Source organism: Quercus lobata, chromosome 3 (genome assembly GCF_001633185.2).
Source record: "Quercus lobata isolate SW786 chromosome 3, ValleyOak3.0 Primary Assembly, whole genome shotgun sequence".
Lineage (NCBI taxonomy): Eukaryota > Viridiplantae > Streptophyta > Magnoliopsida > Fagales > Fagaceae > Quercus > Quercus lobata.
In genome coordinates this window covers 58,553,954-58,567,712 of record NC_044906.1, presented here as the reverse complement: position 1 = coordinate 58,567,712, position 13,759 = coordinate 58,553,954, and the positions used below count along the sequence as shown (strand labels likewise).

Below are 13,759 nucleotides of genomic sequence, written 5' to 3'. Positions count from 1 at the left end.
ATTTCCCCTAAGTAGTAATTTCCCAATCTGTCATAAGTAATAATTTCCCCCAAGTCTGTGGTCCGAGGAGCCATGCAGGACTTAGGTTCTGTTTAAAACTATGAATAGTTGCCATAAGTAATAATTTCCCCCAAGTCTGTGATCCGAGGAGCCATGCAGGACTTAGGTTCTGTTTAAAACTTGTAGAAATTGTCATGAGTAATAATTTCCCCTAAGTCTGTGGTCCGAGGAGCCATACAGGACTTAGGTTCTGTTTAAAACTATGAATAGTTGCCATAAGTAATAATTTCCCCCAAGTCTGTGGTCCGAGGAGCCATGCAGGACTTGGGTTCTGTTTAAAACTTGTAGAAATTGTCATGAGTAATAATTTCCCCTAAGTCTGTGGTCCGAGGAGTCATGCAGGACTTAGGTTCTGTTTAAAACTATGAATAGTTGCCATAAGTAGTAATTTCCCCCAAGTATGTGGTCCGAGGAGCCATGCAGGACTTAGGTTCTGTTTAAAACTTGTAGAAATTGTCATGAGTAGTAATTTCCCTTAAGTCTGTGGTCCGAGGAGCCATGCAGGACTTAGGTTCTGTTTAAAACTATGAATAGTTGCCATAAGTAATAATTTCCCCCAAGTCTGTGGTCCGAGGAGCCATGCAAGACTTGGGTTCTGTTTAAAACTTGTAGAAATTGTCATGAGTAATAATTTCCCCTAAGTCTGTGGTCCGAGAATCCATGCAGGACTTAGGTTCTGTTTAAAACTATGAATAGTTGCCATAAGTAGTAATTTCCCCCAAGTATGTGGTCCGAGGAGCCATGCAGGACTTGGGTTCTGTTTAAAACTATGAATAGTCGTAAATAGATCAGTAGGCAGAGGATAATCACGAAACAAAACATGGGCTAAGCCATTTTCATTAATAATAATATCTTCTGAGGTTATTTACATTTCACGGTCGAAGTACAGTTTTTTCATCCAAATCTTCTAGGTAGTAAGCGCCTATCCCGGCCACGGATGTGACACGGTATGGTCCTTCCCAATTGGGCCCCAACTTGCCCCAAGAGGGGTTTTTTGCGCTGCCGAGAATCTTCCTCATCATGAGATCACCTGGATCTAGAGGTCGCAGTTTAACATTGGCATCATACCCTTGTCTCAGCTTCTGGTGATAATAGGCCATATGAATCGTTGCTTTTTCTCTTCTTTCCTCGGCTAGGTCTAGACTTCTTCCCAATAACTCGTCGTTACCGTTTGGGGTAAACGAGCTGGATCTCAGTGTTGGAAAGTTGTTCTCGATTGGGAGCACGGCCTCAGCCCCATAAGTCATTGAAAAGGGGGTCTCACCGGTTGAACGTCGCGGCGTTGTCCGATAGGTCCATAAGACGTGCGGGAGCTCTTCTACCCATCTCCCCTTTGCCTCATCCAATCTTTTCTTCAGTCCGTTCACTATGACCTTGTTCACGGCCTCAACTTGCCCATTTCCTTTGGGGTAGGCAGGAGTGGAATATCGATTAATGATCCTAAACTCGCGGCAATATTCCTTAAAGCCCTTACTGTCAAATTGAAGACCATTGTCGGAAACGAGTGTTCGTGGAGTTCCGAAGCGGGTGATAATGTTCTTCCAGATGAATTTCTGGGCATCCAAGTCCCTTATGTTGGCCAAAGGTTCAGCCTCTACCCATTTAGTGAAGTAATCGGTTCCGACTATTATGTATCGCTTATTCCCCGCAGCTTTGGGGAAAGGTCCCACAATATCAAGACCCCATTGTGCGAACGGCCATGGGCTAGAGAGGGGGTTGAGGACCCCTCCGGGTTGGTGGATATTCGGGGCGAATCTTTGGCACTGATCGCACTTTTTAGCGTATTCTTGGGCCTCTCTTTGCATATTCGGCCACCAGTATCCTTGGGTGAGTGCCCTATGCGCCAGCGACCTTCCTCCGGTGTGACTTCCACAAATTCCCTCATGTAACTCTTCAAGTAGAGACTCGGACTCTTCTGGATGTACGCAGAGTAGGTACGGTCCAGAGTAGGAGCGCCGATATAGTTTGTGGTCCTCTGACAGCCAGAACCGAGGCGCATTCCTACGTATCTTCTCGACCTCTAGTTTTTCCTCCAGTAAGATGTTGTTTTGGAGGAAATTCTTTATGGGGTCCATCCAGCTGGGACTCTTTCTGATCTGATGGACTTGGGCCGGGTTTCTGCTGACGGGACTCGCCTGGACTAGATCTTCAACAAGGATCATTCGCGGTAGATTATGCGCCGAGGACGTGGCAAGAGTGGCCAACGAGTCTGCATGGGTGTTTACACTCCTGGAAATGTGCGTCAGATTGAAGGACTCAAAACTCGTTTGTAGGCGTTTGACTTGTCCTAGATACTCTTGCATCCTAGCATCCCTGGCTTCCAGCTCACCCATCACTTGTCCGACGACCAACCTGGAGTTCGAGAATGCTTCTATTACTTTTCCGCCCAATCTTTGAACCATCGTCATCCCTTGAAGTAAGGCCTCGTACTCGGCTTCATTGTTCGTAGCCGAGAATCCGAGCCTCAGTGATTTTTCAATGGCAGTACCGTCCGGTGATATTAAAACTATCCCAACTCCGGATCCTCTCTGGTTGGCCGCACCATCCACGTAGACCTTCCAATGCAAGGTCCCCCCCGCTGAAATTACACCAACCGATTTTCCATCCATATCTTTCTTCTCGGTTATTGTTTCTATAGAGGGTTCAGCAAACTCCGCTACCAAGTCTGCGAGGACCTGACCTTTGATGGAGGATCTGGGCATATATTTAATATCAAAGGCCCCCAAAAGTGCACTTCACATGGCGATCCTTCCTGTGTAGTTAGCGCTTCGAAGCACTGCTCGAAAGGGAAGCTGAGTTAGAACGATGACCGTATGCGCCTGAAAGTAATGAGGGAGCTTCCGGGTGGCATGTACTATCGCCAGAATTGCCTTTTCTAGAGGTAGGTATCGCACATCGACCTCATGTAATGATTTGCTCACATAGTAAACCAGTCGCTGCACCCCATTATCATCCCGTATCAGTATCAGGCTTACAGCATGGGGAGCTACGGCGATGTACGCAAACAGCACCTCGTCTGCCTCAGGGCTGGACATGATGGGTGGTCGTGACAGGTATTCCTAAAGCTGCTGGAAAGCCCAAACACAATCCTCCGACCATTCAAACCCTTTCCACTTGTTTATCAGGAGGTAAAAAGGTCGACATCGATCCGCTGATCGTGATATGAACCGGTTTAATGCTGCAATCATACCAGTGAGCTTCTGCACTTCCTTCGGGTTCCGAGGAGCCTGTAGGCCGTTAATTGCTTTGATTTGATCGGGGCTTACTTCTATTCCCCTGTGGGTTACTATGTACCCTAAAAATTTCCCCGACCCAACCCCGAATGAACATTTGGAAGCATTCAGCCGCAACCGGTGTTCCCTTAAGATAGCGAAGATTTTTTCAAAGTCTTTCACGTGCTCGGACACCCTTTTACTCTTCACAACCATATCGTCTATGTAAACCTCAATGATTTTGCCCAGCTGTGGCTCGAACATCCGGGTCATCATCCTTTGGTAGGTTGAGCCTGCATTCTTCAGCCCAAACGGCATCACCTTATAATGATAATTTACGATGGGCGTCATGAAATCCGTCTTCTCTTGGTCTTCTAGCGCAAGGGGTATCTGATGATAGCCCTGGAAGGCGTCCAGGAAACTCATTTGAGGGTGACCCACGGTTGCATCCACCAATCTGTCGATTCGAGGCAGGGGAAATGGATCCTTTGGGCACGCCTTGTTCAGGTCTGTGAAGTCCACGCAGACCCTCCACTTCCCTGTCTTCTTCTTTACCACCACCGTATTTGCCAACCATTCGGGGTAAAAGACCTCTTTAATAGCCCCTGCTCTTTTCAGTTTTGCCACTTCGTCTCTTACGGCACTAGCATGTTCCTTTAAAGGGCGTCGGGGTGGCTGCTTCTTCGGAGTGGAAGAGGGGTTGACATTCAGGTGGTGACAAATAAGGCTAGGATCAACTCCAGGGGCGTCGTAGGAGTCCCATGCAAACACATCGACATTTCCTCTGAGAAATTTGACCAGTTCCTCTTTTTCTTGGGAAGGCAACTCAGAGCCGACCTGAAAGAATTTCTCCGGGTCGTTGTTGACAGCGATCTTATCTAAACTTTCACACCTTATCTCCTCGGCTAGCCCATCGCCTTGCCTTGCCGAGGTGGCTGGTTGCTATAAGCTCTTTGGGGCCGAGGACTCGGCATGGGGCCGAGGACTCGGCATGGGGCCGATGTAAAATGGCAGCCACCATACACTTCCTGGCCACGGCCTGATCTCCTCGGATCTCTTCTACTTGTCCTTTGGATGGGTATTTTACTTTCTGGTGAAGTGTGGAGAATACGGCTTCTAGGGCGTGGATCCATGGTCTGGCAACTATTGCGGTTTAGGGTGAGTAAGCGTCGACCACGATAAAATTCACCTCCACCACCTCAGACCCAGTCTGTATGGGTAGTCGGATCTGCCCCTTTGGCGTAACAATCCTCCCTTCGAAGCTGAGAAGGGGGGAATCATAAGCTGCCAAATCTTCCGGCTTCAAGTTCAGCCCCTTGTATAGATCAGGGTACATTATCTCTACCGCACTTCCCGAGTCTACTAACACCCTTTTTACATCGAAGCCCCCAATTCTTAACGTAACCACCAAGGCGTCGTCGTGAGGTTGAAAAGTTCCTCTCTTATCCTCGTCCGAGAACCCCAGTATCAAAGAGCTTCCCTTTTTTGACCTTTTGGGTTCCCCTTGCCTGTCCTCTGAGGGGAGCCGATCAACAGCCAGTACCTTGGGGATGGGTGGCCCAGTTCTTCCTGGTGCGGCGAGGATGACATGTATCGTTCCCGCGAGGGGTCTTAAGGACACATCCTTTCGAGACTTTTGTATTGCTTGCCCAGGGTGGCCGCTCGAAGGGTGCAGAAGGTGACGTAATTTCCCTTCTCGGACCAGCTGATCCAGGTGATTCCATAGGTTCCTACAATTCTCAGTGGTATGCCCATGATCCTGATGATAGTGGTAGTATAGGTTCTGGTTACGTTTGGAAGGGTCTCCGGCCATCTTTCCTGGCCATCTAAAATAGGGCTCGTTCCTTACTTTCTCCAGCACCTGTTGTACTGGCTCCTTAAAGACGGCATTTACTGTCTGCGGGTTGCTCTGTCCAGCCTATCGCGAAAAATCTCTCCTCGGCTGGCTAGGGTTATATCGTTCCGATCTAAAATCATTTACTTTGGGGGGAACGACCTTCTCCTTTCCCCTTCCTTGCAGCTGATCTTCCTCCACCCTTTTGTACTTGTCGATCCTATCCCTCAACTGATGAACGTCGGCAACTGGTTTACCAGTGAGGGATTTCCTTAAGCCATGTTCGGTGGGGAGACCGCTTTTGAACATGCTGATAGCAACAGCATCATGGTTGTCATCTAGGTCGTTATACACCTCCCAATATCTGTCCGAGTATGCTTTCAAGGTCTCTCCTTCGTGCATGGATAAGGACAATAGCAAACTGAGGGGTCTGGGGACTCTGGTGTTGGTGATAAATCGGGAGCAGAAAGCCTGAGTGAGCTGCTTGTAAGAGCCTATGGAATTTGTCTTCAGGCTGTTGAATCACCTCATCGCCATTGATCCCAAGCTAGATGGGAATATTTTGCACATTAGGGCTTCATTTTGCAAGTAGATTGCCATTTTCTGGTTAAACTGACTCACATGCTCTACCGGGTCTGCTCGGCCGTTATAGATGGCGAACACCGGTTGATTGAAGCGTCTGGGCAGCTTAGCCCCTTCGATTCTATACGTGAAGGGTGACCTTGAAACCTGGTCCAGCGCCTTCTTCATAGCATCGTTCCCCGAACCCTTGCTGGATGGGCTCTCATACTTCCGTACAAGGCGTGGTTCCCTTTCGTAGGAAAAGGTCTCACTTGGGGGGGTCCTTGACCTCCGTCGGTAACTCGCATCCTCCGCATTAGAAGACTCGCCTGAGTCAGAGGGAGATCGTTTTCGCTGCACACGTCGTAACTTCCTTTTCAGGTCATCTATCTCTCGCTGCATGGCCTGGTGACTATTTCGCCTCTGGGACACGTGACTACCTATCTGAGTGTGACTCTGGCTCGTCCGGATAGTATGCACACTTCCCTCACGATTTCCCCTGCCGCCTGGGTTGGCGGGGTTATTTTGCCTCTGGGACTCGGCGGGTTGTGTCTGTTGGGAGTTAGCCTGGTGAGGATTCTCCTGGTGTGGACCTAGTTCTGCCATGCTCGACCGTTGGGCTAGCTGATGCCCTAATTCTCCCCACAGACGGCGCTAATTGTAGTTGCATGATTTTCCTGGCCCAAACCCTATTGATCAGGCCTTGGCCCAAGGCGCAACCCACAATAAATATTTGTAGAGGATGGGTCAAAGAACTTAGCCTCAGTGAGCTTATTCGGTCTGATGCATGGACAATATTGTTGTAGGAACAAGAACACTAGGATGAATATCTAACTGAATATTCTATTTCTTCAGTTCCAAAATACATTTTCACCCCCTCTTTTTGAGGGATTCTCTTACATTATATAGCTCTCTCCTTCTTATCTGAACCTTACACTTGTTGATCATCTAAGCCTCCACTTGAGCACCTGTCCCATCAGACACCTCTATCACTCCCCTGTGAGTTGTAGTGGCCAAGGTAGTACTGTTCAGGGGTCTTTTCCTCATTAATGCGGCCAAGAGGGTGGTTGTGGCACATTTAATGTGGTGGTGGCAGCTTTCCGTGAGATATTTTGGGTTTTATTCTTTTTATATGCTGGGAGGATGAACTGCAATGGTTGGGGCGGGATCTTTGATCGGACTTCGTAATGTCCGAGGAGGAGTTAGTCCTCGGACAGCTTTCTTTTACCGCAATTGGGCTTGAATAATGCTTTATCTGTGACTTCTCCTCAGATAGGATGCTTCTCGGACGGGCCTGTAGTTTAGTTTAGCCCATTATTTTGGGCCGGGCCCCACAGTTACTTTTTATTAAAAACATGTGGTCTTTGTGCATATCAAATGAAAAGCACAGGTATTAAGTATTAACACAGAGTCGCAGTAGGATCCAATAATTGCATATGAATATATACTATTTTCAAATCTCTTTCCTGCAAATTACTGGTATTTATCAAACAAACAGGTAGGTCATCTAACGAACTAATCCAATTTGATTTTTTTTTTTTTGGAGACATTACAATTGATGGAAAAGAAGAGATCAAGACATTGCTAATATGAAGACAAATGATTAGTCAACATAACAGGACCATTTAGAAGTTAGAACACAACTCAATTTTGCTGCCTTCTTATCCGAATTTGGAACTTTTTAAAAGCCACTAAATGTTGTAACTTGTAACACTTGCTTGAGGTCGTCAACATACTTGCTTAGATTAGGTTTTTTATTTTTTATTTTAAGATTGTTGCTTGGATTAGATTTTTTATATTATTTTTTAGATAGGCTGATGAACACTCAGAAGTATCCAAAACCCCTTGTCCATCAAATCATGCTAGTGTGTCGGTTTGGTAAGCATTTTCTCTATTTTTTTTCTTAATTATAACAAAACTAGGTTTTTTTGAAAATTATCTAATTTTTATATTTTTTTTCATATACTCCTATTTAATATGATAGCTAAAATTGGATTTTTTTGTCTTATCATATTTGTCTAATAAGCTTCCAAAAACTAGGGGCCTGTTTGGTAACTCTATTTTAGTAACATAGTTTATATATTTTTGGAAATATGTGTGGGTGAAAAAAATGTGTGGAAATACATGTAATATTGTTTAAAGACTGAAAACTATTTCTTAAAATACCATTCCAAACTGCCCATAGAGTACTACAAAATGGGTGAATTGGGCCCAATTGCCACACTTGGCCCGAAACTATTTGGGCCTACATATTTGAACTCAAGCCATGGGTTGAGCTCAATGAAAAGCTCCAGCGTCCTTGTCAATTGCCAATTGCCAGAGTCTCTTCATGTCTCTAGTAACAACCAACCAGCACAAAACAAAAACATAAAAGTAACCAAAAGCTCTAACACCTTTTTGCTTTTGAAGTGTTTCTAAAGGAGACAAGTAGCTTTAAAAAAAAAGAAAAAAAAAAAGAGAGACAAGTATGATTCAAATCCCCAAATTCATTCTAATTATTGAGGGAGAAAAAAACGTAATTTTGGTTAGACTTCCAAATTTATTTATTTTTGAGAAAATTCCAAATTTAATTTAAACTTTGTACAACTTTAAACAATACCTGCGTCCTTTTGTATTTCTAATTTTCTGTTATAGGAATGATTCAAACCTCAAGCTTGCTATGGAGGACCTCACCTTTCTTATCTGGCATAACCCTTCATAGTTCTTTCAAACAACAGCCTAACAAAATCCAGTTACCGGCTACTGTTGGCCATTGCCTCTTTGTGTTTCGTTTGGCAATGACCAAAAATGAAGAGGCCCTACGGTTTTTTCAAAGACTATTAAAATCTGATTATTTCTAGGAATATATTTATAGATTAAATTCTAGTTTTAAAGGGACATTTCAAAATTATTTTAGAAATTAAAAAAAATAATAATTTCAAAGACAAAAAATATAAGGGAACCAATTGTTTATTCACACCTTAATTCTATATAAAGACATGCAACAACTATAACCATCTTCCAGCATTAAAGCCAGTGAAAATGCTCAGGGTAACGCGGGTTTGGTTATAATATTTAAAAAAGAGCTTCAACTTGAAAATTTCTGGGGCATTTTCTAAACAACAACCACAATCTAACAATTAACATGGCATTGGGCTGTGTTACTATCGTGACAATCTTCATCTTTTGCTCCATGCTCCATGCCTCGGAGGTAACTATTGTTGGCGGAAACAGCTTACATGTTGGATTCTATGATAACACATGCCCCCAAGTGGAGAAAATTGTGGCTGATGTTGTTGACAATGCCATCAGTGAAGATAGAGGTCTCGCTGCTGGACTCATCCGCCTCTTTTTCCATGACTGCTTTGTGAATGTAAGAATTCCCCGCATTCTTTATCAATTATCAATTTATTATGAACTGTTTTTTGTGTATTAACGAAGAATGGTAGCCTCCCTGACATGCATTCATGTTTATTGGTTTGAGTTTTAACATGATTTTGGTTACATATGTATGGAACAGGGCTGCGATGCCTCAATTCTGTTGGACTCAACACCATCTGGTGAACCTGTTGAGAAAGAATCACCAGCCAATGGTAAAACTATCCGGGGCCTAGAAATAATTGATGAGATCAAGGACCAGATTGAGGAGCAATGCCCTGCAACTGTATCTTGTGCCGATATATTAGCATTTGCAACCCGGGATGCTGTAGTGCATTCTGGTCTATCCAACTATCCTGTCCCTGCAGGCCGCCGTGATGGTCTCTCTTCCCGTTCTGCTGATGTTTTGGGTAACATCTTTGGTCCAAAATCATCTGTTGATGAAATAGCAGAAGGCTTCATCAGGAAAGGGTTGACAGTAGAAGAAATGGTTGTCCTAACCGGTGCACACTCAATTGGAAAGTCCCACTGCAAATTCATTAAAGAAAGGCTCTATAATCACAGCTCAACTAACACCAAAGACCCTAACTTGGACGACGCACATGCTAATTATCTATCACGCAAATGCCCAGCCCGAGACTCATTACTTGCAGAATTCTTAGGTAAAATAGGCCTAGGTGGCTTTTTTGTTGATGAGTTAGGTAACTTGGTGGACCTTGATGAGGTAACACCAGTCATTCTGGACAATGCATTCTATATCAACCTGTTACATCGGAGGTCACTGCTTCAATCAGATCAGGCAATGGCTTTTCATCCTAGGACCAGTGAGATTGTGCAGAGAATGGCTGCTGATCAAAGAGGATGGTCTAAAAAGTTCACAATGGCTATGAATCAGCTTGGGAGGTTGGATGTACTCACTGGGGAACAAGGGGAGATAAGGAAGAACTGCCGAGCTGTTAACTAATATTAATATAGTTTTTCGTATGGGTTCTGGCCTGGACAGGTTCTGTAGTTGATTTTACAGTGGTTTTTTCTTTTCCTTTTCTGGTTGGATTTTATTACTACATTGAAATGACAATAGGCTGATCGTTGTGAGTGTAGAACAAAGAGAAATGATATGGAAGATATTTGCAGTCAAAGAAAAAATATGCAAACAAACTTTCAGAAAGCAAAAATACCCTAGTTACCAAGATTTTCAATTATTTGTGAAACCCACTTTCAGGCAACTTCATTATCTACAAATATCTTTGAGAAATTATAACCCCGGGGGGGGGGGGGGTGTGGTGGGTGTGGGTGGGTGGTGTGGTGTGGGGGAGAATATGAACATGGTTTAGCCTGTATGTATCAAATGCCATATACAACTTCCATTGCAGGGGAATGAATGAAAATGCATTCTGCTCCAGACTTCATTTGCAAAGCCATGTACAACTACAGTGTCAAATCACCGCCAATTTCGCTGATAACTTTCTCCACTTTAATCAACATGTCTGGCAAAAACAGGAAAAATAAAAACCCTTAACAAATGATCATCTTGAATAACAAAGTTGATGAAACAAAATTTCCCATTGACAGCAGAGCTTAATAGTCATATTTTAGCAGCTTGTGTGTTTCCTTTTGAATTGCATGTATATAAAGACTAAAAACTAAGTTCAAGACAGGGTTTATATAAAGCAATGAGCGGTATCCTCTATGAATGACTCCACATAGCTTCAAATCCAGTTATGCTCAGATCAAGCTCCCTTCAGTAGATCAGGCTAAAAAGTTTGTGATTAATTAAGGATTAAGTTTAAAATAGACTTACCTTGGAAGGAAGAATCTTCCATGTATCTCTGCAACAAACATCAAAATACGTCAATAAATCACAAGTACAATTAATCATAAATCTTGCATAGTAGGAAAAGTGCAATCTCGAAAGTGGTCTTTAATTTCCAAGCCACCCATGTAATAATAGGCAACATGTTACTGCTTATTTTGCTGGTTATCAAACAAACACATCTGTCCATAATATCAAACCAAAAATTCAGAAGGATACCACAATTTGGGATTTGAGATCAACTTCCTCACAGAGATTTGATTGGGCTGAACCTGAACCTACAGATTTCAATCAAGGAAATTGAGTCATCATGCAGAATCAGAAGTTTCTCCTGTTTCACTGGAGCAACATATCTACCTTGGTAGACCTCAGCGCAACAGTTGGTCAGTAATGCTGTGAAGCTGGGCGGCAATGATGCTTGAATTCCTTCAAACTCGTGAGTGAATGTAGTTTCCTTTTCCTGGTTAGATGAGTGTTGCTCAACTTCATTTTTCAAGCTTGGTGACATTTGAGGAGTATAAGTTTCAGGAGAAGTCATAAGATTCAAGTTCTCAAAAGCTCTGCATACACAGCAAACCTTGCTCAGTATTCTCTCACATTTATATATTGACATACACTCATATATATATATAGCAATGACCTAATAAATCGACAGCAGTCTTCTATTTTACCTATCCGGGTGTGTATTTGAAGACATAAACTCAGATTGCGATACAATTTCAGAGCCATAGTCACTATTCAGAGGTGGAATATCCCTCATATCCTTCAAGATCTCCTGACAGAGGAAAAAAAGCATGACACCATCAGTGCATGAGAAAGAGGAAAAGTATTGTAAACCTAGTGTGGCCATTGGCTTCAAGAAGTTATAATGATTATCTATATTATAAAGACCCATTGGTTTCACCTTCAAAGCATTTATGAATCCATCTGCTTCATAAATTGTTGAAAATCGCAAAGCAAACTTCTGGATCTGCAAAGACGCGGAAAATAATTAAACGGGCTTTGGAGAAATGAAGAACTATTCTAAATTACAATATTTTCTAATAAACTAGTTACGTCTGAAAAACCACTTGATTATAAGTAGTAATGCCAGAGGAAAGAAAAGTATACATATTACCAGTAACAGCTATGAAGCTATGTCAGTCAAAAACATTTCTTATTGAAGTCATAAAGAATCAATCATAAATCCATCATACAGTCAGTCTATCATGCCTTTACAACTTAGCACCCACAAAATCTAACATATTCAAAATTGAGTGACTATGGTACACAAATAGAGTAATTAAGCAACTTGCCTCGCCTACTTGATCTCTGTAGCTCACAAAAACTGCCCTTATACCCCTGGCAGGAAATCCAGCAACGCACGAGACCTGAGGCCATGAGAAGTGCAGCTTGGACACATAGTGCTGTTCCTGCAACATGTTTTAACCACAAAACTCAAGTTCTGTTCAAACATATCATTTGTGCTTTCTACAAATATGAACAAAATGGAATTTACAATTACAAAAAAATAAAAATCTGTTTGGCTGTTGCGATATAATCCATATCATTACTTTGCGGTAATCAACTAATCAGTACATGCCCTAAAGAATCTTGAAAAAGTTGCAATGTAAATAAAGAAATAATGCTTAAAACACAGAATGCTACTATTCTTAGACACCTGAATTTGAAAGATATTAGATTAGAATTGAAGAGAAGGCATCTCGAATTCTCATGAATTATATGGGAATGGAATTCATAAACCAAGAATTGAATATCCATATATTATATTAAAAAAACGGAAGCCTAAACAAAAACCGCAATCGTATAAGTTCTTATAGGCAGTGCTTCAAATAACGCAGGAAATTCGTGAAATGTTAAATCGTATAAACAAACACAGCATAATCCCCTAGATTTAAACGAAGTTTGGATGATCTAATTAAATAATTATTTGAATTTCGTAATTAATTGAAAAAAAAAAAATGGAGCAGAAGTTAGAGGTAGATCATCCAAAAAAGCGCGGGAAATTCCTGAAAAAATCAAATCAGAATTAATTGAAAAAAATGGAGCAGAAGTTATAGGAGCTAATTAAAAAATTAATTGAATTCACAATCCGCTGATTGAGTGTGATTATTAGCGTGCAAATGCAAATCAATAGAGATTAAACTAAAACGTGAGGTTTCAAAATAAGATAAGTTTAATTTTGAAAGTTGGAGCAGAAGAAAGTTGTAGAAGAAGAGAAGGGAGGAGTTACAAGGATCTTGGCTCTGAAAGAGACGGTGAGGATAAAGTCGGAGTTGGAAGGATCGTTGAGGAGGCGGAGGAAGGCGGAGGAGGCGGAGGAAGAGGAAGAGGAAGAGGAAGAGATCCAAGTGCCTTGAGGACGACGGTTACGGAGTTTGGGAGGGAGAGGAATGAGATCGGGAGAGGTGGAGGAGAGAGGAGGGTAGTTGAAGAAGCGAGAGAACTGAATCTCCCATTGCCACTGCTCAGACCTTTCTCTAATGGGGATCTCTACTTGTTCGCTCGGTATAGGGATCATTGCCATTGTTAGAGGGAGATCCTAATCCTCTCTCTCTCTCTCTCTATCTCTCTTTCTCTTTGCTTTGGTTGTTCTACTTGTGGAAACTGTTAGGACTTCGAAATTTTGAATTTTGGGAATGGTTTACAGTTACAGGTGCGAGAGATATTTATAGAATATGTTAATTTACTGATTTAACCTCCCTCAAGTCATAGACTAGTTACTGGCTAATGGAGAGTGGCCTGGTCCAGCCCGTTTTCAGCATTACATTTGCGCGCCCATTTTTGTTTCCATTTTTAGTCTACATTTTTTTACGAAAAAAAAAAAAAAAGCGTAAGTACACTTTTACATTTTATATCTTTTTTTTCATTTTGGTCTTTATATTTTTATTTCATCATTTTTAGTCCCTAAATTAATTAACA

The 13,759-nt window shown here is 42.4% G+C and overlaps 2 protein-coding genes across 2 annotated transcripts; one reads left to right on the top strand and one right to left on the bottom strand.

The window, feature by feature from the left end:
* The first annotated feature begins 8,791 nt into the window (after window positions 1–8,791).
* On the top strand, window positions 8,792–9,988 carry LOC115981157 (peroxidase 5-like). Its single transcript, XM_031103332.1, has 3 exons — window positions 8,792–9,019; window positions 9,167–9,686; window positions 9,726–9,988. The coding sequence occupies exons 1-3, from the start codon at window positions 8,792–8,794 to the stop codon at window positions 9,986–9,988; spliced, it is 1,011 nt and encodes a 336-aa protein (XP_030959192.1).
* A 327-nt stretch (window positions 9,989–10,315) lies between these two features.
* Window positions 10,316–13,458, bottom strand: LOC115982619 (protein POOR HOMOLOGOUS SYNAPSIS 1). The gene is made up of 8 exons (XM_031105264.1): window positions 13,071–13,458; window positions 12,133–12,249; window positions 11,742–11,807; window positions 11,509–11,612; window positions 11,195–11,397; window positions 11,057–11,115; window positions 10,826–10,853; window positions 10,316–10,511 (listed from the first exon to the last, which is right to left on the bottom strand). The coding sequence occupies exons 1-8, from the start codon at window positions 13,362–13,364 to the stop codon at window positions 10,453–10,455; spliced, it is 930 nt and encodes a 309-aa protein (XP_030961124.1). The 5' UTR covers window positions 13,365–13,458; the 3' UTR covers window positions 10,316–10,452.
* Window positions 13,459–13,759: the final 301 nt, after the last annotated feature.

What these genes read in the sequence shown, in the direction of transcription:
- LOC115981157 (XM_031103332.1), top strand. Translation starts at nt 8,792, where the DNA reads ATGGCATTGGGCTGTGTTACTATCGTGACAATCTTCATCTTTTGCTCC. An exon ending in TCCATGACTGCTTTGTGAAT is followed by an intron (nt 9,020 to 9,166) that starts GTAAGAATTCCC and finishes TGTATGGAACAG; the next exon opens with GGCTGCGATGCCTCAATTCT. An exon ending in ATTACTTGCAGAATTCTTAG is followed by an intron (nt 9,687 to 9,725) that starts GTAAAATAGGCC and finishes TTGATGAGTTAG; the next exon opens with GTAACTTGGTGGACCTTGAT.
- LOC115982619 (XM_031105264.1), bottom strand. Translation starts at nt 13,364, where the DNA reads ATGGCAATGATCCCTATACCGAGCGAACAAGTAGAGATCCCCATTAGA. An exon ending in CTTTCAGAGCCAAGATCCTT is followed by an intron (nt 12,250 to 13,070) that starts GTAACTCCTCCC and finishes AACATGTTGCAG; the next exon opens with GAACAGCACTATGTGTCCAA. An exon ending in TCAAATACACACCCGGATAG is followed by an intron (nt 11,398 to 11,508) that starts GTAAAATAGAAG and finishes CTGTGTATGCAG; the next exon opens with AGCTTTTGAGAACTTGAATC.